The sequence below is a fragment of the Paramormyrops kingsleyae genome, chromosome 7 (genome assembly GCF_048594095.1).
Source record: "Paramormyrops kingsleyae isolate MSU_618 chromosome 7, PKINGS_0.4, whole genome shotgun sequence".
Taxonomy (NCBI): Eukaryota; Metazoa; Chordata; class Actinopteri; order Osteoglossiformes; family Mormyridae; genus Paramormyrops; species Paramormyrops kingsleyae.
Genome location: NC_132803.1, coordinates 34,119,815 through 34,145,713, shown reverse-complemented (window position 1 = coordinate 34,145,713; position 25,899 = coordinate 34,119,815). Strand labels below are relative to the sequence as shown.

The window sequence follows — 25,899 nt, the reverse complement described above, 5'->3', positions numbered from 1 at the left end:
TTCTGCACACCGGATGGCTCGGTATATTTCGGCAACGTTAGATCCAGTTTGCACCTGAGATGTTAATCTGATGATGACACACTTACCCTGTAGTTAGCATTTTTAAACAGACCGTTATTCATTTGGCGCTTTTCCACTGGCCTACAGGAACCAGGCCGTACCTGACCTGTACCTCCAAGAGACACTAGTTGCAAAGCGGTTCCAGCTCACTTCGAGTTTCCACTGCAGAAAGGTTGGCTCGGTAAAAGTTGCCGGGTTAGGAGAGACAGTGGCATAAAACCTAAGAGACACTTGTTTACTGCCCACACATGTGTTATGTTAGCATCAGATGCTAGCGGAATTAGCATTAACTTGCAAATTTTAAATTTTCAAATTCAGAGTTATTGGGAAAGCATCAATACATTATAACGTGCAATTCTACTAATAATGAGCAATATATAAAATATGCCCTTTTTTCCTTCAGATGATCCATGTACATCAACACAGATCACGGTTATTTCTTGTCTTTGTGTTATTCGACCAATTGGTGGTGATGCAGCCAGCTCAGTTTATTCACGCTTTCACTTCCACGCTAGTTAGCTGGGCCATGTCAACACGGGTACAGGTCAGGTACGGCTCGCACAATTTACGATGGAAAAGTGGCTCGGGTACAGCTCGGTTCTTGGAGGCAGTGAAAAAGCACCAATAGATACCCATCCATCTGTTCATCTACCAATTGCCGATACAGCGCTGGAGCTGAAACCCATTGCAAGTAGCAAGGGTACACCCTGGAGAGGATAAAGGCTATTCTATTACCACAATGATTATTATGAATGCGATTTTTCTAACTGGCAACAAATAATGCTGCATTGGTTCACTGAGATGTATCTGTGTTTTTGGCCGTTTTCCATTGAATATAAATGAACTGAGGAAATTTTAAGTAAAGTCTGATCGAAGAAGGAAAGCACTTAGGTGCTTTACTCAAGGGTACAACAGCAATTCCCGACTCCCTGCTTGACACCTAACTTTGATTGTGTAAGCAGGTAGTAGTCTGGACAGAAGCATCAAACAAGCAAACAAAAAAACACTTGTCTTTTTTTCTCAGGCTCAGAATTAGATTCTGTAAATTTTCTGTTTTTTTTTTTTTTTTTTTTTTTTTTTACGTTATCTTCTGCATGTTTAAACACATCAGTGCTTCCCCAGTCTCACCATTCATCCTGCTGATCAAACGAATAGAGAATTCTGTCCTAGAGCAATCAGACTGGACGTGAAGGCCCCTCACTCATCAGCGTTAGGAAGGCGTTTGTACTGTCACGCTTTAAACCCAGTGTGAAATGGCTGGAGAGCCTGCGCCCTGCCAATAGCTGAGCCGCTTTGCCTTGCTGAAGAGTGCTCTTTGCTGCAGGGCAGGGAGAGCGTGGGGATTGTCAGCACCTCTCGCAAAACCGCACCACATGTTTATCTTAAAATGCATCTCTTTGCCGCCCCTTAGCAAACTCCCAGCGGGGAGGTTTGCACAGACCTGTAAAAATAAGCAGCCCAAGTCCAGTTTTATTCCAAAGTGCCATTCCTGTATTACAAAGTCCCAATCCTTCATTGGCGTATCCAAAAAGCCATGGTAAGCTTCCCTCATGTGAAGAGGGAATGATAGCAGAGGTTCTGCCGCGTGTGATTTTTTCTGAGTCCGTTTTCGCCGTTGCTCACCGTTCAGCTCTGGCTCTGTTCGTCTTCAGACTGCATTTCACAGCGTATGTAAATACAGCTCGGGGTTACTGGAACGTGAATGGCGCTTGTAAACCTTTGGGAGATGCTTACAGGTGCCTTTCTGACATCGGTTTGGAGATGGGAGGAGCGAGAGCACGACAGCATGCATGTGCCAGCTAGGCGGGTAGGATCAAATCTAAGAAATGCAAGTAAAAGCCATATGTGTTCATAACACAAGAAGACTGATGAACTACATCAGTGTTTTGGAACCCAGTCCTCGGGGCTCCCAAACACTCCACATGTTTGCTCCCTCCCACCACACCTGCACCTGGTATTCGCTGTTCTTGATTGTTTGGTTCAGGTCTGCTGGGAGCTGGGAGGGAGCAAACATGTGGATTGATTGTGGATTCATGAGGACTGGTTTGAGAAGCATTGAGCTGTGGAACCGCCCAGAATCATCCTCATTGACTAGACCCTTGGGGTTAAAGCAGATATGACAAACAAAAAAATATGCATTGGGTGGAGGGGGGGGATTTACAGGATTTTAATAACATGATAGCACAAATCTTTTTGCATAGAACAACAAAGCAGAGTTTCATTTTTTTAAGGTCAATTTATTTTTATATAGCTTCTTTTAGTGCTTGGTGGCAATATTGGCAAAAAACTCACACTGGTCGATTCGCACTAATGTGGTGCTGAGGTATCGCCTGCTGCACGGCTGCACTCAGGTTCTCATCCCTGAGGTGGTTTGTTGTGGGGTGGGTGTGGCATCGCACTGTAATCAGTGCATGCTCCTTACCTAGTGCCTTTTTTAATAAAGTGGCCCCAAGGCACTTGACAAGAGTGTGTGTCATTTATATAAAATGGTGCATGAAACAGGAAAAAATAAAGGAAGAAAGAATGCCAGTAGACAACGGTGGAGAGTAATCGGTTGGTGGTACTTTCAGACCACAGTAAAACACTCAGACCCAAATAACGAACTCGGAGAAACATAATGACCTTATGAAGGTTTCTTCGGTGCTGGGTGAAACCCTCAGTGTCATTACACACATCACTAAGCACTCGACTGTGGTCCACTCCCCGTGGGGAGGGGGGCGTGTCTGCTGTGCTAGCACACTGTTGGATCTGGTGCTCTGCAAATAGTGAAAGCTATTGAGCTCTGGAAAATCCATTAGTCAATCTACAGCTTAATCTACTTGTTGAAGGAAAAGGCAATAGTGGATTTGCATCCCTCCATTATGTCTGGTGACCGTAGGGTGAGTTTAGGTGAGAGATACATGAATTACTCTCCACTATAAGACGACTCTGTTGAATTCTCAAATCCGATTGGACCACACAGTGCCAGCCAGGCGAATCACAGTAGTAAAGCAGTGTGCTATTATAATCTTAAATTCTAACTAATGTTACTTAAAATTCCTGAAGTAGAATACATAATTAATACACAATTAACAGAAACTATAAAAATGTTTGATCATTGGCAGAATAAAGTAGTTCTACTAATAAATGCGTTTTCGGCTCATAAATATGAAAATAATGTGTTTTGGTACAAACGTGCAAACCAAATGTATAGTAACGTCATATAAGCAGGTCGCTGCACTCCAAGCTGTGCATTAACCCTTACTTAACATATTGTGGTGATCTCATTCTTATACTGGTTATTTTTTCTTGTTGAGTGCTTAAGACTAGGGGCAGGGACAGATTTTACTAAACAGACCTTTTTCTGCTTATGGAACTACTTTCCATCGCAGTTGTTTTTTCCCCCACCATTTACAGATAAGTAAATGAAGTTGCCTTGGTTTCCTGAGCAGGTGCAGTCGTGCACTCACCCTCGTGTCGTGGACGCCATCATACCATTCGTTCCCACAGAGTGACTATTCAGACCGCCTCCTGTCGTCATAAATAATTGCGATCTGCATTTTCCCTCCATGGTCACCACTTTCACTGAAGTACGACTTGCAGACGGGAGCTGAGGACTCCTTTTTCAAGTTTTCACAGTTTGACGTTTTTCTGCCCATGATATGGTACAGCATCGTAATGACATACAAGTGGGGAAAAAAAAGTCATCTGAATATCAAAGTGAGGTATGAAGTCTGACCCTTGGCACTGTTTTTTGAAATAATACCAGAATTACTATTGTGTATCTGCGATTCTGAATATCTTTCCATGAGGACCATGAACCTAAGACTCTCATTATGTCTTGCTCTCCAGCCTAGATCATGACAGCTTGATAAATCACTTGCTATATTTGCCTTCTCCTTTATTAGGACACAAATTCTGTGGCTGTCATTCAAGGCCCTTTTGTTGTCTCTCTCTGTTTGCTGGGCTGGTACTGATGGATGAGCTCAATAAATAAGGACCGGATACAGCTCATCTATCATTGTAGGTGGAGCTCAGCTCCTGATATGAACAGAGATGCTGGATGAGGTACTCCAACCAATATTGGCGGAAGATATTTTGTGAGAAACCAGTTCTTTAAGTGACTGTTCTTCAGGAGTAAGCTTTTCCTTTAACATACGTTGCTTGTGGAATGTGAGACGTTCGTGTCTTCCTACTAGTCTTAATTTTCTCAGTCTCTGTCTCGATATTCTTGAGTGTGGAACATTTTGTTATATGGACGGAAAGAATTTCAGTTGATTTCTAACTGCTTACGCCTATGAATCCAAGTTTTTAAAAAACCATTTGTTACCTTTTCCATGTTATGGGCTTCAATAGCTCTTCTTCTGAGGTCATCTGAAATCTCTTTTGATCAGACCATATTGAATTTGAGCAGAATTCTGTTGTGAAGCGCATAAAAGCAAAAATTGTCTGGGTTTATTTTTTTGTATGGCAGGGCTGGTCAAATCGGTACCCATATTGATTGGAACACCTGACTCCAATTACCCTCTTTTCAAATGCTCTTTATGCTCAAGTTACTTATATTTTTTCATCAATGACCTTGATTGTTTAAACCAGTGCTTCTCACACCCCCAGGGACCCCCAGACGGTCCACGTTTTTGTCGTCTCCCAGTTCCTTGGGAGCTGCTCAATAAAGACTGGACAGCATAAACATGTTGTGTGTTTGATAGATAAGGGAGGAATCCAGATGATTCCAAACAGTTTATAAACATCTTCTCACAATATGCTAATTCGGAGCAGCATGTCCGCATCTGACCTTTGGTTGTGGGAGATTGATCATGACCAGAGAGCAGAATAAGTGGTTATTAGTGCATCGAGCATGACGCAGTGCGGGTCCCCTTCTCCGTGTGGAGTGCCACAGAACGCCCTGGCCCCACGCTGCGGCCGCAGATTGAGTAATTTCACAGCCTCGTCAGCAGGAGCAGTCCAAAAGACAATTTTATGGTTGGGCAGCTATCCGTGTAAGTATGAAGCAGCGGCGGAGATGGGCCGCCCCCAGCTCAGTGATCGCCATCGCATAAGTGAAATGAGTTTAGGTGAAAGTGAATGCAGAGATCAGCATGTTCCCGGTGGCATCTGGAAGACCAGCTTTAGGGAACGTGACGTGATGAGATGTGGAGCCTGCCAAACCTGGGTGGTCACATGACATGATGGGGAATAGACCAAACCAGGGTGGTTGCAAGATACAATGAGGACCAATCCAAAACATGGTGGTCACATGACATGGCATGGGCTAAGCCAAAACATGGTGGTCACATGACATGGCATGGGCTAAGCCAAAAGATGGTGGTCACATGACATGGTGTAGACTATGTCAAGCCAGGCTTTCCCCCAATGCTCTGTCCTTATTCGGCATTTTCTCTCTCTCCCTTGTATTTCATATCTAAGGTTCTCCTCTGCAGCTGCGTCCTCTCCTGGATCTACTGTTCTACTTGTTCCCTCCCTAAAAGTTCTCCCTTCATAGCCTACTCTTCCCTCTCTTCCTTGTTTTCTGTGCAGGTGACTTCTATTCCCTTCTTTCCAAACTCCTAGGGGAGCGGGAGGACGTTGTCCACGTGCATAAGTATTACCCCCCAGAGGCAGAAAGAGCCCAGGCGGATCTGGTGGCAGAAATCGATAGCATAATCCAAAAGAAGGACCTGCTTGGGCCCAACCCAAGGGTAGACCCCAATGAGAGGGGGAGCACTATTCTCGTGAGGGACAGAATTCACAAATTTCACCAGTTAGAATCCACTCTTAAACCCCCTGGGAGGAAGATAATGCCGGCTAAGACACCAGGTAGCACCGGGGAGAGAACTCGGAAACAAGGTGGGTCTGAGCCTTGTTTCAAATTGGTTAAAGGAAAGAACAATCATTAAAATAGTTTTTTTTATTATTATTATTTATTTTGAAAGTATTTTTTCCCCATCTCATTGTACTGGAAAGCTGTAGCCTTTGCAGATATTGGTGTTTTCTGCACAGTACAAATACAAATTCATTTCAGTGGATTTAGGTCAGATTATAGAGATAATTGAGATTTTTTGCATTCCCTCTCCTTGGAATCAGGATGGATTTTAATATGAATTCTGTGGCCTGGCATTAGCCTAAGCTGTCGCCAGCGTGTTCAGCATGCGGACACGCTGGAGGTTCTTCATGCATGTCACCTTGGTTTCGGTGGAGGGAGGTGCAGGGGTGCGAGTGACTCAGCCCACTGAGATCTTTCGCATGCGGCTGGAGTCCTTTCCTATACGATTGCGGTCCACACTGATCGCGCTCTGAAGTGTCATAAGTATAAATGAATTTGTGCCCGGCAGCCTCCTCTCTTAAGACATGAAAGGCAGGTGTATGCTTGTTGGCCTTGTGTTCTTAATTGCTATTCCTCCTGGTGTATAGCTTCTGAACATTTAATTAAAAAGCTTTCAGTATTGTTTGTCTTAGAGTGCTATAGTCGTGCCCTTGAAAAAAAATGCACAGAGGAACTAGCTAGTGTGCATGGAAGACAATATGATTCCCACTGAGTCGCCTCTGTGTTTGTTCAGTGATACTGTGTGTGGGTTCCTGCTTTATAATGATTGATTATAACCTGTCCTCAGGGCCTGTGACATGCGTATTCTGATGATCAGTATTTGCAGTTTCTATGGTGATGTGTAAATGTTTGATTTATGAATGTGTAGTCAGTGTTGTTAGTGATTCGACTTGGTCTCCAGTAGAAGCAGTCTTTGGTTTGCTTGGTTTGGAAGTACCCTGATTATTCTGGGTGGTTGTCTGTAAATGTGGTGTTATGTTGTCGTTTTAGCCTAAAGCAGGAATTTTAAGAATCAAATGTGCAGTTCGTGCCTTTTTTTTTTTTTTAGGAAATTGCCAGATATTGTTGCCTGCAACTGGATGTTAAATTTTCATTCTACATTCTAAACAAAATGTTTATTCAAATGTGTTTAAATCATGACTGAGTTTGTACTGTGTTAATACCGTTGTGTGCAAGTAGCCTGATCCACCATCAGAGCGGAAAACAACCCCCCCCCCCATTCTTAATTTCTCCTTTGATCATTCCATTATTATTTTGTGACCACTGATTAGCATGTCAACTGTCTTTTCCCCAGCAATCTCCTTCTGCTTCATTATGCATTTTGAAATGAACCAGGCATTTCATTTGACCGGTTAGCATACCATTGCAAGCTCTAGCGTGCTTCAGTTGTCTGTTTCAGCATCTGTTGCCTGTACTGAAACAGAAAGTCGCGTATACCTAAATGCCATCCCTTTAGCATTTAAATATAGCTTGTCACTTGTGTTCCTTGTTCTGTTTACAAAGCTCTGCTCTTGCTGATCAGTGTGCAGCAGCTTACAGCAGGATTTAGATTACATTAATTTTTAAAAAGGAGTTCATGTACTTGCCATTAGCTGGGTTTCAGTATCTATACATGTATCCAATATCTTTACTAGATTTATGGGACTACTCACTAGCTGGATTACAATATTTATGTGTGGATTGGGGCATCTGAATAGCCAGTGTACCATGTGATGGTTTTGTGCTGGAAGCTGATTAAAAATGTCCACTCACCTGTGGTTTTCTTCTGTAGGGTATCACCTTGAGGAAATGGTGGACTGGCCAGAGGTCCAGCTCCAGTTAGGCCAGGTGTCTGGTTTGGCGGTGGATTCCAGTGACAACCTGGTCATCTTCCACAGGGGTGACCACCGATGGGGTGTGAAGTGAGTGATGCCGGCACAGGGGTGGCCTGCTAATGATTTTCGGGGGCTGCTAATTATGTGGCCTTCACAACAAACTCGGATGCCCTCTCATCAGATTACTGCTGGAGCTCTCTGCTAAATGACGATAAGGGAGTCTGGTGCCAAATGTCAGCCGTCTGAGGTGCCCGAGCGATTGATAGTCTTCCAGTAGTGCAGTTAGTTACAGCGTAAGAGAGCTGCTCACGGCTTTTCAGACTCTCAGGGGCAGCTCTTTACCTCCCAGTGGGAGCATGTTGCCTGAGGTACTGAGCTTTGACCCAATGCTGCTCACCCAAAACACAGCAGTTACTCAAATTAAAGTCAGTCTTCTGTTCCCTGACCTCATATCTACTATTCCAGTGAAATTATATGGATGGCTCTACTTCAGCAAGAGTTAATGCAACATTAAACTTCTTCATTTTTGCAGCTGCCCATATTATTATCCATTTACAAGGAAATGATATTTAGACTGGAGTCATTAAGAGAGGTCTGACCACTACAGATATGGCTAAGATTAGTATGCCATAAAGATATCAGACTCCTATACATATTTAAAGGGATTTCAAGGTCACTGCAGAAAAGTACCTGGTGATATGGAGTTCATCAGCTTACTGGTGTCGGCTTGCTGCGCATGAGGACAATGTCCAGGGTAGGTGCTGGGAAGGAGTGATTCTAGGATTTTTTTTAAGTTGGAGGGGGCATGAGAGGGGCCTTAATTCATACAGAGGGGCCGACCTTATTATTAACCAATGATATGTTTGGAATCGGTGAGTGACAGGGAAGGGGCTCTCTGGGTGCCAGTCAACTTTCAGCTGGGGCCAGTGCCTCTGTGTTCCCATCCCTGGCACTGGGGACAGAATAGCAAGGCGCCCATTGTAGATATGGAAAAAAAAAAAATCACTCTAGAAAAATAAAGCAGGTGACGTTGTCAGCTGTGATGGGTGCTGATTGGCTCGGGGGTGCAGGTGTGGAGTTATCCCTCTTTATAATAATTTTATGAACGAACCATCTGCGGCCTTTAATCAGTCAGCCCTAAAAATTGCAGGAAAAAAGCCCATTAAGCTGACACGATCGGCTGCGTTTTCGAGCACAGGTGCAGGGCGGGGGAACTGCCACTGCTCCCAGTTTTCCGCACACATGAGTTCTGCTGACCACAGCCACCAGACTCGAAAGATAATTAATTATCTCGCCCACAGCTCTGCCGATCTGCTCTGTATCGTTGACGTGCGGCCATGGCGTGAGAGCTCCTGGAGTAGCGTTTTCTGGAATAACATTAACGTGATGAACACCACTCCAGGGAAGGGGGGGGCGGCTTCCGTTAGAGCCGTCCTTGGCTCAGCGCTCCCTGACCCACCTGTCGCTTTGGGATGGAAGGGGGCACAGGGGAATTAATGACGCAGGGCACAGGTGATGAGGGACGGCCTAGTTCATCCATTCATCAGCCCCAGCGCTGTCAGCAGCCCTAGTACCCAAGACTCTGCACATAGGACATCTCCCTATTCATCAAGTACCACAGTTCAAGCCAGTAACAAATGAGCACTGTGGGTCCGTTCAGCACTGCAATTAACATGCCGTTAAGGGCTCATGCCTCCTAATTATACCAAAACAAAAAAAAAACCTTAATGTAGGATTCTGTGTTTGTGCCTTAATTCCTCATTTATTCCATTACTGTCAAGTCACACCAACCATATTCAGTAACACAGCATACAGTGATGTGACGTAACGTTTCCCTGCCCGTGGTGCTACATGAACACCTACAGTGCAGAGAGAGATTGGGCAAGTGCAGGGAAAAAACAACATGAAAAACATCAACACAATGTAAAAGTAAACAATGATGCAATGTTCACAATGATGGAAGCAGCAGAGCATCTAAGTGATATGTAGGAGTAAATAAATATGAGAAATAGTCATGAATAATTGGTATTCGTAACTGGTAATACTGGTGCAAATGGCAATAAACTGAGTAAGTACTGCTGGATGGCAGATTTAGTGTAAAATCCAAATGCCTATGAACTTGTGCATTTAGCGGTCCAGAATACAGATTAAGACAACGACTTCCAAGAAGATGCTTCTTTGCTCGCTGCAGGGACAGCAAGTTGCTCATTGATGGTTAAGACAGTGGTTTACCTTTTCTGATATGTCGTTTACGGTCTTATCTTATGGCTGGGTAGCTATTATATATGGTAATCAAGTCATTATTATTTTTTTTTTAGCTCTTTTGACAACCAGCGCATTTACCAGCAGCGTTCGCTGGGTCCTATTCAGCAGTCCACAATCCTGGTGGTGGATCCTGTCAAAGGAAAAGTGCTCAAAGCTTCTGGGAGAAACATGTAAGCACTACACCACCCCGTCGTCCTGTGTAGCTAATGTAAATCCCCTTAGCTACGTTGAAAGCGGCCTTTTGAACAAACCACCTCGTTTGTCCAAAAACAAGACATTAGACGTGTTATAACTGAATTTGGTGTTCCTGTTTGACCTTCGCTTAATGTGTGTAGACGTTACTTTTTACACTAAACTGAAGCAGCTTGTGGTACGAGGATAGGGGGCTGAAAAAGCCGTTCAGGGGATTTAGAGTAAACAAGCTGCGTTTTGTTTGTCGGATGACATCGATTACTTTATTATGGCCACTTTTGTTTCACCCAAAAGGTCACAACAGGGTTTTGAATCATATTTACGATTAACGGTATATGTCAGTATTAGGTGGACATAAAGGGCAAATGTAAATATAATGGCTTGGAAACATTGTATATAATGTAGGATTATAGGTTTATATAAATATGTTTAACGGTGTATTTTCAATGCATTCGATTATAACGTCATACTGATTTTGATTTTGCTGATGCTGCTTATATATGTACAGTATCAACCCTAAGCCTGCCTTGCAGGTTCTACCTTCCTCATGGTATAACCACAGACAAGAGCGACAACTATTGGGTCACTGATGTAGCACTTCATCAGGTAAACATGCATATTATTTCTGCTTTGATACATTTTTTTTTTTTTTATGCTTTTGTTTACAATAAATTGTTTGGGCTGCATTTTGTAAAGTTCATTCCAAATATATTACTGGAAGAAACTTGGAAATTGGAAAGAAAAATGCAAATGCACAGTCGAACGTGTGTATCGTGAAGGTCAGTCTGCTGGGACCCTTGCGTGGACTTTGCTGACGTTTTGGACGTCAGCCTGAAGTTGAGGTTCTTGTCCTTGAAGGTCTTCAAGCTGGGGCCTGATGGGCGAGACAAGCCCCTAGTTGTCCTGGGGCAGGCTTTCAAACCGGGCGATGACAAGAGCCACTTCTGCCAGCCCACCGATGTGGCTGTGGACTCCCTGACTGGGAATGTCTATGTGTCTGATGGCTATTGCAACTCTAGGATCCTCCAGTTTTCTCCAGAGGGCAACTACCTGAGGCAATGGGGAGCAGGTAAAGGAGCAGGCAAACAACCCCAGTCATGCCATATACACACCTCATTTTTACCTTTTAGAGTGTTATATACAGCACACTTTCCATTATGTGCCTTTCCTATTCATTTATTAAAATATTGATTCTTCCATATCCAGAAGTAGGGATTTAATCATACCATTTATTATGATGTTTATCATTGAATGATCTATCACAGTGTATCAGCTTTCTGTATAGTTTTTGGTGCATTGTGGCAGACTCTCACTGGTATTGTAAATCTCTGCAAGCAGGACACTGCTGATTCTGAAGTGATGTGGTACTTAATGAGCTTTGTATATTAAAATCAATGGGAAAACTTATACGGCATCAGTGAAGCATCCTTTTGGTGTAAAATGTGTAACTGTTGTCCCAGCTGTGTTTGTATATAAATATATATCATTTCTAAGCTGATTATTTTCCGCTTCCTGCCCAACTGTCCATAAACAGTCTCTCAACAATGGCCACACCTGCTGATGCTACACGTTTGATGATGATCTGGCTTCGTTTCAACTGTTAATCGCATTGTTGCTTCCCATCCTGCTTTAGAGTCTTCAGACAAGCGCAAAAGGATCCCGTTTAAAATCCCGCATAGTCTGGCATTCTTGCCAGACAAACGGGAGCTCTGTGTGGCCGACCGTGAGAACGGCCGGATCCAGTGTTTCTTGGCTGAATCTGGACAATTTGTGAAGGAGATCAAGAAGAATGAATTTGGAGGAGAGGTGTTTGCGATCTCCTACTCCCCTGTGCATGGTATGTTTGATGAATTTTCTTTCCTTACTGCATTTTTCAGTGCTGTTCCCCCATAAATATGTATTAGTTTTTGTTTTATAGGTCACGCATACAAAGAATCAATCAGTCAAAGTTGTATTTGTCACATATTTATACTCGGTACACTGTGCAGTGAAATGCTTGGTTGCTGAGCTCCAAGACTGAGAAACGGGTCATAAGTATAAAGAGACAAAACATCAAACAATAATCATAAATATCCACAAACAGTGTCCATTTTGCAGTGAAGGTGACAGTGCAAAGAACCAAATGAATAAATATGTCAGTATTTTCATATGTAAACTGTTTAGTGGGAGTACAGTTAGCTCAAATAGAGCATTGTCATGGGTTCAAATCCCAATTGAGCATATAGAAATGTAAATATGTAATTGTTGCTTTGGATAACAGTGTCAGATGAATGAATAAACAAAATGAAGTGCGTAGATAGGCTTGGGCATGAGTTGGCTATAGTAGAACATTGGTCACAAATGGGTCCTAGACAATGTGCTCATTTAGGATCAAAATAACCTGGGAAGAAAATGCTCTGGACAGGTTCAAGGGTTCAACTTGTGTAAGTTTTTATCCATTAAAATGAGAAGTCAAATCTTCTAGTTTTTTTCCTTTTTTTATTTTTTTTTAACTGCACTGCTTGCAGTGTTGTGTGCTTATATTAAGCTGCCCTTGACTTAACATTCCATTTAAAAATGTGTGGTTTAAGACCTTGATGGCTGATATCACCTTTTTTAGCAGTGAAAGTTTCGATAGGTTTCAGTCACAAAACAGAGAGATCATATGAAATGTATTATTTTTGCAACTTAATGGGCCAGGTGCTATGAGAACAATCATTTCAAACGTTTAGTTTTAACTTGTATCCATTTAGCATAAAAGCAGAAAAATTATCTATTGATCCATCTGTCCATCTTCCAACCACTTATTCAATTGCGGTTTGAATTATCTGTAAACTGCCTTGAATTCTTTGGAACTGTATAGCTGTGACAGACTACTGTGACTCAGTACTTTTAGGAAATTGAGTTAAACATGCGTGCTAAAGACCGATTCACTGCTGAGTTTACTGTGTCCGGTTTTTATTGCCACTTGATTCTTTTGGAGCTGCGTTTGTTGACTGTTGCATATATACACCAAAAATATGTCAAGGATTCATCCTCACTGTCTCGAGTTATTTTTCAGCTGTTTGTCCATCTATTTAAAACCATTTTGCTTTGTGCTTTTAGGAGGCCTGATATATGCGGTTAACGGGGAATCTGCTTACGGTCAGTCGGCCCTGCCGCAGGGATTCGTGATCAGCTATTCCACCAAAGAAATCCTGGATTATTTCAGCCCAGATACTCAAGTAGGTTATTTTATTTATTTCTCTATAATGGTGCAGTTCTTTTCATTTGTTTGTGCTTTTATCTCTCTCTGAGTCAACAGATCCCCTTATTATATTACTTTATCTACTTTGCTTTTTTTCAGATTAGTCATTGAAAGTGATTTTATTGTTCCACTTTGCCCATCAAATATGTGTTTAATTTATCTAATCCAGAACACAGGCTCTCTCTCCCCTGAGGAGCCGCAGGGTAAAACTGCTCTCTGGCTTCGCTAAAGTAAATGTATGGATAGTAAGTCATCTGACCTCTTCACTTTTCTGAGCAGGTTCCCCCAATGCCTCAAAGCTGCCAGCTCTCACGAGAGCCTTTGCTTTTCCCGCCTCAGTCTCTCTGCGTGCTGCTCACACTGGCATGTAGTTTAATCACCAGAGAGCTGAGACATTTCTTTGTGTATGTGTGCGCGTGTATGTGTTCGCGTGCGCGTGTGCGTGTGTGTGTTTTCCGTATTTGGATTTTCAGTTGGCAGTGGCCATGTTCCTCTGGGATTACACTTCTGGGTCCTTGCAGCACGTCCTGCTGCCTGCTTATCTTGCCCTATTTTTTTGTATTGGTTTTTACTTATCTGCCAATAACATACTGGACGAGCTGTATGTATGTGAGAGGACAGTGCTCATGGTTGCGTTTTTCTGAATTCTTGTATTACGACCATCAATTGCAGCATTGACGTTTCCAGTTGATAACAAAAAGGCATTTTAAAAAAGCATGTAAAAATGTTTTTGATATATTTTACCTTTTCAAGGTACTCTTGCACTGTGCTCCTGGATTTATTAAACAGATATTAAGGTAATTGTTGCTACCCATTAAATAATTATTGGATTATTAAGCCAATCTTTTATGTCCTTTCACACAGGAGTTCAAAATGCCGCACGACATCGTTGTCACCAAGGACGGAAGTGTCTTTGTTGGGGATGTAGCCAGTGATACAGTCATAAAGTTCATCTCTGCTGAAAGTAAGTTAATTTCATTAGGTAACCAGCTGTTAACGGCCTGAATCCCATGTAATGCCGGGCTGCCCTGACCCTGGGCTCCAGGCACATTAACAACTGGCATCTTGGTAGAATTAAGGAGACACAGTTGGCGTTGGGTTACATGGTAATCAGTGCAGCCTTCGCTAATGAGAGCTACAGTGAACCTTCTGGGAACCTCAGCTGCTTAAAACAACCACAGGCTAAGTTCATAAATTGCGATTAGTGTGATTAGAGGGTGAGATCAAGATTGATCTAACCCTCTGTCATGCTCACCCATGTAGGCTGCCGATATCTTTATTCTTTTATTCTTAATGCATTTCACTGTGATGAATGAAATTCTTATTTTGCAATATTTCAGTACAGCTAAAGTAGCTCATGTGTCTGTTGAATGCCAAATGTTGTTTGAACTAAACAACAAGCCAGAGACCCAAGAAAAGATGAAAAAGTATGAATTGCTTAATTAAACAATTTATGGCTCTCCCATTAGGCACATCTGCAGTATTTAAAGCTGAGAAAACTCCTTAATTTCCATTTGTTTCAGAAGCCGAGCATCGTTCTGTGAAAAAAGGTGGAATTGAAGTTCAGGAAATTGAAGGTGAGGCTTCTGGTTATGATGTTTAGTATATGTCAGACTTTTAAGGCTAATCTACACTATAAAAAAGACTCAATTTGCATGCATCTACCATGACAGATATGTTTTAGGCCAATTTACAGCTAATATACTAAACATAACACATATAATACATATGATACAGTTTTTTGTTAGATTAAAATTCAGATCTGACTAATTGACCTTTTGTTGATGAAATTCCTGCTGATGGTTTTATCTGAATCCATTGCAGTTTTGTAGCTTTTTTTAGGTGGTAGTAAATCTGCAGGTTGGAGTAATTCTGGTTTGGTTAATACATGCAGCTTTAATAAATTCAACACTCAATCCAGACCAAATGAGCATGTACCCAGAGAAACAAAATCATGAATGATCATGATGGTCATGTGACTCATTGCACTCGTGTGATTGGGCGGGATGAGGCTCCTGTACAGTGTTCAAAGTGACACTCCCTGTTTCGTCGTCCGGCCGATAAGCCTCACCCCCCGCCCCCCCCCCCCCCCCCCCCCCTCCAGTTTATAACTGCATTCCTCCTCTTTTCCAGAGACGGAGACATTCGTCCAGACCCATCTGAAGCCGCTGCAGGAGCTTCCGGCACAGCCTCCTGAGGCCGCCCCGCAGAAAACCCCAGAGCCACCCCGGAAGCTCAAAGAAAAGCAGAAAATAGAGAGCGTGGCCAAGCAGAGTGCGCAAGGCATGTCTGTAGCCATCATTACCACCCTCCTGCTTATCCCCCTGGTGCTGGTCATTGCCATTGGGGTGTTCCTACGTTGGAGGAAGACCAGGATGTACAGAGGTGGGCCTCTCTTCCCCATCATTTTACCCCCCTTAGCCACCTGAGTTAGCGGTCCCCCTTAGCCACCTGAGTTAGCGGTCCCCCTTAGCCACCTGAGTTAGCGGTCCCCCTTAGCCACCTGAGTTAGCGGTCCCCCTTAGCCACCTGAGTTAGCGGTCCCCCTTAGCCACCTGAGTTAGCGGTCCCCCTTAGCCACCTGAGTTAGCGGTCCCCCTTAGCCACCTAGCATGCTCTACCCAACACCACTGGCAGTCATCTGACGTAAAGCCTTATTTCTATCAGTGTCAATTTTAATTGCAGAATGAAAAATATAAATTCTTGCACTTTTTGTTTTGCCTTAGATGACAGCGAAGTGAAATTGGAGCCCAGCTCCTCTGGGGGATTACTGGAAAAAATTAGGGGTAAGTGAGCTGATTACATATTTAATCAGACGTTCAGCAAAGAGAATTTGTGCAATCGTTCGTTTTTGTGTTGGGCGACCTTAACGATATGGAACTTAGTATCAGTTGGAAAGAGAAGGGAAAATCACTGCCCTGGTCATCTTTCAGACAAAATATACTGAAAGCTACAATAGAGTGAAATGAGGAGGGCAGGGCAGCCATAGTCATAATGAGGATAGGGATTAAAGAGGGTCAGCAAAACGTTTCACATTTATCTGCCTTTTTTGGAAGATTAACATACAAATTCAGGGAAGGATGACAGCAATGTACAATGAAATGGGTTGTAATGCTAGAACATAATTTAAAAAAGTGACTGGGGAGGAAAAACGTTTAGTACTTTTCTTTGTTGCATTTTATGAATGGGTTGGCTGAAAAAAATCAAGAAACTAGAAGCCATTTTTAAAAGATCACAAGACTCTCGTAGCTAGAAGCCAGCTGAGGCACGCTAGCTGGTCTGCCTCATTTTATTATATTTTATTTCTGAATAAAGATGAAGGCAGAGTTGAGGCAGAACTGCTGCTCTTCCCAAGCGCAGCCCACATCTGAGTCACGTCATCTGTCGGTTATGACCACAAATCCCCTGGTGGAGTGAAGCATACGTCACCCAGGGTGTCTCAGGGGGCTGCAGGCTTCTGTACTGCCCAGGGCCCTAAGTGACCCAAGCTCTGCTTTCTGTGGGCTGCCAAGGGGTCAGGGAGGAACTGGATAGGAGTGTTTTAAATGCTGTATGACTGTGTGATGTATTGAAATTAAACTAATACAGTATTGATCGTGACGCCAGATTGTGGGGTGTGGTGGAAATGTCAGGGGAGCCGCGAGTGAGGCTTGTTGTCCATGTCTGAGCGTGAAATCGATCTGCGGCAGCCGTCTGCATGACCTTCCCTGGCTTGTACTGCTCACTGAAGTGTCTCCCAGAGCAGAGTATGCATCCTTGGGGGCCGGGGGGTGCCGCAGCTGTCCAGGCCGCATGCCGCGGGGGAGGCCGCAGGCTGGCTCACCTCCAGTGGATGATCTCTTCAGACTGCCCAGAGTGATCCCTTCAGTTTTAGCATCGCGTGGCCTGTGACGCTGGTGACCTGATGTGGCTGAAAAGGCACTGCCACCGTCTGGGTGGAGGACTTGCAGCCCTCTCTTTTGGACACCTGATATCTGATCGACCTCGACGGCTGTAGTAGATATCCTTCATCTGCTACCTCCACCCCCACTGGGCTCCCTTGGATCAGGCACATGGAGCCCATGGTGACTCGTAGTGTAACCTAGACTAAGGCTCATAATCTCGTGAACAAGGTTATCGTGGTATCTGCCGGAATTTGGTAGGCATGTAAGTGGGCTGCTCCTCTCTCAGGAAAACAAAACAAAAAAACATTTTTTCCTGGGGTTTTGTGTCATAACTCATTTCTTTTGTACTCTCCCTGCCTAATCATTACACCTGTTTTTTAGGTTGAGTAGTCCACGCCATAGCTAAACTCTGGTCAATTCAGGCATAATTGCAGTAGGTCCCAGTAGCCCTGCACGCCTCAGTGATCTGACCTTGGGGGTTCCGCAGTAATGTTGCAGCGGGAAGCCTGAGTCCCTCTAGAATTGAGTCTCAAAAAAGACTCTGGGAGCCAGTGGCTCTACATTGTGAAAACAGCAGACGTGTCGGTCTTGGCGCTGGAGCGGAATGAAAGGGCCTTTCAGTGCTGCATCCCCTCTTTCGGCTGTCTGCTCTACACAAGAACTTCCCCTGAAAGTGCCTCCTTTGCTGTGACAGATGGTCCAACCTCCGCGGGTCCAGGCTGTGGTGAGGGTGCACGCACGGGTCAGCACTATCCTGTAGAAATGTTTCATCGCACTTGTGCATAGGAATTAAATGTCTCAAAGTATGGAAAAACTGCCCTCTTGGGCAAAATCCATCCCTTCATTCCAGAAGCCTAGGTTCTACTGCTAAACACTACTGTTTTTTTTTTTTGGTTTAGCTGAGTAGGGAAGAACAGCTGCCCAATATTAGACGCAGCATAAAGTAAATGGGGAGAATTCTGAAGATGGTCCGCTTTGATAGTGTGGGTTTAGTCAATAAATGCAGATCTCCAGAACTGTCACTTGCATTCAACTATGGATTTATCTTGACTTGACAGCAGCATCACAGATGCAAGTATGTGACTTACAGAGTTGGGTCCAGATTCAGGTCCAGACCGGGGTTTTTTTTTCAGCCAACCAGTTGAGTACTCTGTGACTGTGACTCTTTATGCTCAACTGGCTGGTTGAAATGAAATCTTGGTCTGGATTTTTACTGTCTGGACCTGAATTACCCAACATTTTGTAATAGATAATATTATTGTGGATCTGCACGGATTGCTCAGTGGAAAGCCACCTCACCCCACCCCTGTGCGTGCGTGTGTGTGCGTGTGTGTGTGTGTGTGTGTGCGTGCGCGTGCGTGCGTGCACGTGTGTGCGTGGAGTTTCCATCTTCTTTCCATGTCACATTGATTCCCTCCCTCAGTCGAAGGACATGGTGTCAGGTTCATTGGCATCTCTACCATGGCTGTGGTGTCTGATTGTGTGTGTTTGTGCCCTGTGATGGACTGGCATCCCATCCAGGGTGTCCCCTTGACTCGCTCCCTGTGCTTCCTGCGATAGGCTGCAGGCCCCCTGCAGGCCTGCTCTGAATAAATGGTAGGAGGGCAGTATGACTCGGTAATAACTCTCAGAAGTCGAATGCAGCCCCATCATGTTGTCCAGATGGCTGTGTGAAGGCAAACATTCAGATTATGAATTTCCAGCTTTTGTCTGGTATGACGTCACCTTGACATTTTGAGCCAAATCACGAACTCACACATCCGAATTAACAAAGGTCGCCTTGGTTTTATCTACAGATTAGTCACCCTGGTAAACAGAGACCTCTCTTTGTAGACCATATATAGGAATTATATTCTTTAAAATGCTTTTTGATTTTTTTTTTTGCCTTCTTTCAGTACTGATTGAGATCTCAAGGTCTCAGCACATTTTGACTGTTCTGAGCTAATATATGAGACCAGACATGATTTTGGCAATAAGCAAACATTCATCATCCATTTTCCATAAGCGCTTACAGGATTACAATTGGGCCTTGAGCCCATCCCAGGAAGCAGAGCACAAGGATAGGGACACTATGAACAGGACGCCAGTACACCACAGGGTGTACAGACACACACCCTTGGACATCTTACAGACGATTTACAGTCATTGCTTCACCAAACTGCATGTTTTTGGGTTGCAGTAGTATATGGAGGAAACCAAAAGTCTGAGAGAATGTACGAAATCCTCACATACAGCACTTGGCCCATCACTCAGCCCACCATAAAACGACTTATGCGGGGGTGTATATGGAAAACTGATCGGCCCTAGAGTGCCCCCTCCCTGTCACTCACTGATTCAAAACACATCATTGACTAATAAGGTTAGCCCCTCTTATGCCCCACCTTAGGATATCCTTCAATCACCCTTGCTTATATAAAGAATTTATGGCTCAGGAGGACCTTCAATTTATTGTCCAGAAAAATAAAATCGTAAAACACCATCGTCCATTTTTATCGCACACAGGAAAAGCCGGTGGAGGCCTGAACTTGGGCAACTTCTTTGCGAGTCACAGGGGCTACAGCCGCAAAGGCTTCGACCGGCTGAGCACCGAGGGCAGTGATCAGGAGAAGGATGATGAGGACGCCACCGACTCGGAGAACGAGGAGTACTCAGCCCCGCCCCCTGCCGCCTCTGCCTCTGCCTCCTAGGGGCACGCTGGCCCCCGCCCAGCCCCCGCCGCCCGGCCCAGCGACAGCCCGGCTGTTAATGCTGCCCGACCTTCTTGCTCATGCGTTCAGGATGTATTTTAATTGTATATGTAATTGTTCGTATTTGGCTGCCAATTTTTAATTTATTTGCGCAAAATTCCTTCATGGAGAACTATGACCACCACTTTATAAGATAACGGGGCCAGATTTTAAAAAAAGAAAATGGTTATATCACAGGATTAACAAGATATTTTAGCCTAACGGGGAGATTGGGTTTTCGTTTTTCTTGTTAACAGCTGAAGTAGAATTTCTTCCAGAAACATGAGTTAAATGGCATTTTTAAGTTTCCAGGTTAATGATTGTTCTTTTGTTGACCACTTTTATCTGTGCCTTTTAAATTATGTATGCCGCCTTCTGCAGAACCTGTTATGAAAGATGTGCCACATTTCAGAAAGAGCTGCTAATGTCACCTGTATTTTCAAATTCATTATTGCATTTGTTGAAAAGAGATTATAATTATATTTATCATGTATCTAAACTGTATTTACTCAATTTTCCAAGCAGATGTGAGATGTGTCTGATATTTATTGTGACATACTGAGGTTTTATGGTCAGAACACTATTTTCAGTAACAATGTTATTTGTGTAATAAAGTGTCTGCAAAGCATTGAATGTGCTCCTGGCATCTTTGACAAAGTTCATGTGTTTTCATTGTTGTAATGCAATTGATATTTTGTCCCCAAAAGAACACCTACATATCTTCTGAGGGGCACTGGAAGACCAGTCCTAGATCCACATCCATCCATCCATCTACAGACTGAACAAGTGGTGGGCATGTAACCCCCAGCCCTGTAGGCATGAGGCCTTAGTATTACGAACTGAGCTACAACAGCAGTATTTTTTTTTAAAAACAAAAAACAAATATAGCCTTGAATAGAGGATCTTCATCATTGGGAAAGAGATCCATTGATCAGTTGCATCATGTTTGAAAACAACCATCAGTCTTACAGCTGTCCATCCAGGGAAAAGTTACTGGAGCCTCTACTGCAGGCTGCACCGGCCAAAAGGCAGCAGTGCACTCCGGATAGGATGCTAGTCCGTCACAAGGCGAACACACTGTTGGCACTTTAGAGACACGTTCATCAAAATCCATGTCTTTGGACTGTGGAAGGAAACCTGCAGGATACAGAGACAATGTCCAAACTCCACGCACACGTACTCATTCATAACACATTTCATTTAGAGAGCAAACCGCAAGTTCTGCTTCAAATAATTGTAAAAAGAAATTACCAAGAATAATTTCACCTTGATCATCATCAGCATTGCTCTGTGAGCAAAGTGGTTGCCGTTCCGCTGATGGTTACAATTTCAGATGAGCATCCATCCATTCATTCATGCATCCATCTTCTAGCTGCTTATTCTAGTCAGGGTTGTGAGATGCATGAAGATGTTAAATCTAAACGGTCTGACTCCATAAAAATAAGCAGCAGAATCACGTAAAATGGAGATGGACCTCGGAGCCAGAATAATTTTCATTAGTAGTTGTGGTTTGAAGGACATCTAGGGGTAGAATCTGGTACTCAATGCTTATAGACTATTACATAGGTTTTTAAAAAATATTTTATTTATATTTGCATGCATAATACTAATTGTGGTCCACATTTTAAATAATCAGGATTGTATTGATCATTAAGTGTTTTATATTAGTATTTAGGAAACCAGACTTGTATTTATACTTTTGAAGGAGTATCCAAACTACTTATGCATTTTAAAAGCAATTTTAATAATTTGTTGTGCGTGTAGTCATATGGTTTCATTACTTTGTGTAAGACAGAAAAGCATCCATCTTCTATAACTGTTAATCTACTATGTGCTAGTCTGGCTCCTGAGTCAGAATTCACTTTATTGGCCAGGTACAACTGGAATTTGTTCTGGCAGTATTGGTGAAAACATTCTCAGACAACATAGAACATAAGTTATGAAAAAGAGTATAAATCAAAATAAGATGCTAAAGTAATGCAAACAGTGTGCAGCTGTACAATTACTATCAATACATACACACTTAAAGGTAAAGGAGATATATGGACTACTGAAATGTAAAATATATAAAATGTAAAAATATATGATGCGCAGCAGAATAGACCAATGAAAAAGATGTGTCCCAGGAAATACAAGACATGAGGCAGGGAAAAAATGTTTCGAAGTGCAATTAAGTTTGGAGTGAAAAATCACAGACGTTTTTAAAAAATTAAAGCAAAACCAAGGTGACAGAAAAATGTAACCCTTCTGTTATTTGTGATACGGTTCAAGTTTGGTATACTGTTACAAGGAATGAAAGACACCCTTTAGTGAAACTAACAGCAGAGAACATATTATTTATCAGCCTTCTGGTTGTCAGGGAGACACTGCGCAGTGAAAGCACTTACTCAAGGATTCAGCTTTATCATTCATCTATCTCCCAACTGCTTTTCCAGAACAGGGCCATGGGTCAGCATATTCAGCTATGCAATTTTCTTGTCTGGCAAAGCCCAATAATCATTGCTTCTGAACCTTTCAACTTAGAGCAGAGGGCTGAATTGCTTAGAATAATGAAATTGCACATGATACAAATTTAAGATAAAAATGTCCTAAATCCAGACAGCCTTAATACACCTTGATTAGGAGTGCAGCCAAAATGGCAGATTTGAAATACAGATGTCAAGGGTGGGATGAAAAATTAATTTGACCACTTAAAGAAACTGACTCCAGAAGCCAATCCCCTTTACCTCGTCTTATTTAGGGCTGAAAAAGGAGGAAAAACAGTTTCTTCACTGTAGGCCCATAAGCAGGGACGTACTGTGAAGCTTTGTAGTCCCATTGCTGCCCAAGATAATCTGGGAACATTGCAGCCCTACTCCACACAATAAGTCTGAGGAACCAGAGACCTCAATCAGCTAGACCTTTCTGCCCTAACATTGTGTCATTGTACAGTCCCCTACAGTCCAAGGAGAAGCTAGACATTATGGGCCCCCTGACAAAATGTCACTTTGGGGGGCCACGACCCCCTTTCATTATACAATTTATCTATTCAAGGGCCCCTGTAAAGTGCTGGACCCCCTGAATCTGTCACAGTCTCCATGTCCCTCCAATGCCCCGGCCAACAGTCCTGCCGGGCAAAGCTCCAGATTACTATTTTCCTAAATCTTAAGTATCAAGTATGCAAATCCGGTGAGAATAGCGTTTCATACCTACAGTATGCTCTGCCTGATATTTTATGGCTCTGTATCTAGTCATACTATATAGATAGTAAATAAAAATCCAGCACCATTTAGGTGAGCTGAGATTCTGGAATACAGCACGTGGGAAATGTCAGCATTCTATCTTACTGCCTGCACATTGACCTCTTCTGCTTATAACGGTAAATCAAGTAAATTCAGCCGCCGTCGGCCATTTATGGATATTTAGCACTTCATAATGCATACAGAGTGTAATCATTAGGACACTGTTAAGAAGCTGATGTAAACAGTGTAGAGTGTAACCTTGTAACCTTCAGAGAATGCAGACCAATTACTGCTGTGCACGATGTGACTGAAAACAAATATGAATTAGCACCTTCTATTGGCTTAGAAGTTTCTGTATCTGTTTGCTATCTTATGTTAGCCTTTGATGCATGAATATGTACTTAATTAGTGCATTTTATCATATATTAGGAAGGCCCAGAATATTCCATTCTGTGGTATAAGCATTTCAGGACCACCTGTCACTCATTACTTTTTAACAGTGAAACCTGGAAAGTACAGTGGTACCTCAGCTCTCGAACTCATTAGAACGCGAATTTCTTAAAAGTCGAACCAACCAGTTCGAAAAAAAAAATAAGTAGAACTCGATCTGAATCTCAGAAGTCAAACCGTGAACGCCGACCTAAGATAACTTGTACACGCGGGGAAATCAGTCACGCAGCAAGTATCTCAGCGGAAACAAAGGGTAACGCTTCAGTCTAAGCCTCACATTCGCTGTCATAGCACCGTGCATGTTTACACTAGCTGAATACATACAGACAGTAAAAATACATTTAGACAATGATAGACAGTAACAGTAATTGTTATTATATAATAAAATACATTTTAAAAGAAAGATTTCTTATTAATTATTTTTATATTAATAATAAACCATTAATACATTTAATTATAATAATATTGTCCTGCCAAGCGGAACGGAGACAAAGACGCAGACGTCAGGTATCGGGGAATGCAGGGTTTAATTACAGGTAAGACAGGCAAAACACAGACGGACAATACAATGACCGGGCTGGGGAAACAAACTGAAACGCGGACAAAATACAGAGGACTAATGGACAACAACCAGAAACAGCTAATCACACGGGGATTCCACACGGGGTTAACGAGGGGGCGTGGCACACGGAAGGAGCGGACGATCGGGGCAGGACGCATTGTTTGGATACATTTATTTTCTTACTTTACAAATTACTGTTTTGATAAATGTGCTTAGATGTGTTTAGTACAGTATATGCTCTTCTTGTTTTATCCGGTTCATTTTGTGTTTAAATGCTAAAAAAACATATTTAGATGTATTTTTGGGGGGCCAGGAAACAATTAAATGGTTTTCCATTATTTCTTATGGGGAAAATTCGATCACAACTCGAACTTTTTCGGATTCGATCCGAAGTTCTGAACGGATTAAATTCGAGTTCTGAGGTACCACTGTACTGCGCTTTCCCTCTGTAGTTCTGACCAGGCTCTTAACCAAAACTATAGGGGAGACTGGGGACGGTTGCAACACTTTTTGCATTCCTCTCATTTACTCAGAGACTGTTTGGACTACACCAGCCAAATTTGTATACTATAAACTTACATCTGTCTGCTAATTACCCATAGTACTTGTAGTTAATTATATTTTACATATCCTGTACAATATTGATTTGAACTGAAGAAGTCAGATGTTGCAACCGTCCCCAACATTGGGGACGGTTGCAACACATATAAGGGACGGTTGCAACATGTTAAACATATATAAAATTTCAATAATTAACCTTTGCTTTTTCTCTGAACTTGCATAGTACTGTGTAAATCTACAATTATACAATAATATTAAAGTAGATTTTTATTCATATTGAAAGTTCTGTATTTTTATGTCACACGGGATTTTTTAAAAATGCATTTATTGTCCAAACATGGATCTGCTTTAAAACATGTAAAAAAATATTGAATACAAAGTGAATTTAAAGTCACCCCAACAATTCTACTGGCTCTTGGGATAAATCTGCCAGTTACTAGAACAATTATAATATAATTTTTACTAATTAACAGTATTTAAACATACATTTATTGTAGCCTACAATATTCAGAATATCAAATACAACTCAAATAAAGTTGCACAGATATTCCTAAACAGTGGCTAATCACCCTCATATAAAGTACCCCACATCTATACTGACTAACAGTAGAAATCTGCCAGTTAGAAGAACAATTTTGGGAACTGGCTTCCAGTGAACCTTTCTACAAACAACAAGAACAAAATAATGCAACTCTTTTAGTCAGATTCACAGTTGTGGCATGTGTAAACATCACCTCCAGGTGTGCAGGCTTTATGTGCCCAGGATTTGCACATCCAGCACTGCAGCCACACTTCCCTGGATTTTGAATAACCTTCAAGACACACGATGCAGAAATTATCTTCGTCTTCAGATTCGTATTCTTCTCTGTTTCTCTTTGTTTTCTTTATACTTCTCTGCGTAGTTGTCTTTTTGTTATTCTTTTTTGCTTTCTGTGGCAGAGTTTTGTTTTTTTTCCATCTCTAATGCCTCCTTCACAGGAGTGTCTGTGTATATCCCTATTAAATGGCCAAATTCCTGTGCATGTAAATCCTGCCTGCCCATTTTTAGGTGTTGCTGCCAGTGGCAGGGACACTCTGACAATGCCTGGGATATCATAAATTGTCATTGAAAATGTTAAAAAGTAATGACATGTAG

General features: G+C 42.5%; 1 protein-coding gene across 6 annotated transcripts in view; it reads left to right on the top strand.

Moving 5' to 3' along the window:
* The window catches only part of pam (peptidylglycine alpha-amidating monooxygenase), a 53,259-nt gene extending 32,661 nt beyond the window's left edge, over positions 1-20,598 (top strand). For 3 of the 6 annotated variants that reach the window (XM_023796393.2, XM_023796395.2, XM_023796394.2), the window contains exons 15-26: positions 5,578-5,886; positions 7,635-7,764; positions 9,996-10,112; positions 10,668-10,740; positions 10,993-11,203; positions 11,768-11,971; positions 13,219-13,337; positions 14,225-14,324; positions 14,884-14,937; positions 15,494-15,745; positions 16,087-16,146; positions 19,747-20,598. In XM_023796393.2, the coding sequence (XP_023652161.2) occupies positions 5,578-5,886; positions 7,635-7,764; positions 9,996-10,112; positions 10,668-10,740; positions 10,993-11,203; positions 11,768-11,971; positions 13,219-13,337; positions 14,225-14,324; positions 14,884-14,937; positions 15,494-15,745; positions 16,087-16,146; positions 19,747-19,931 (1,814 nt within the window). In that variant the 3' untranslated portion in view covers positions 19,932-20,598. The remainder of the gene's footprint in view (positions 1-5,577; positions 5,887-7,634; positions 7,765-9,995; positions 10,113-10,667; positions 10,741-10,992; positions 11,204-11,767; positions 11,972-13,218; positions 13,338-14,224; positions 14,325-14,883; positions 14,938-15,493; positions 15,746-16,086; positions 16,147-19,746) is intronic. The other 3 variants (XM_072714804.1, XM_023796396.2, XM_023796398.2) reach the window with 2 other exon arrangements.
* The last annotated feature ends 5,301 nt before the right edge of the window (positions 20,599-25,899 follow it).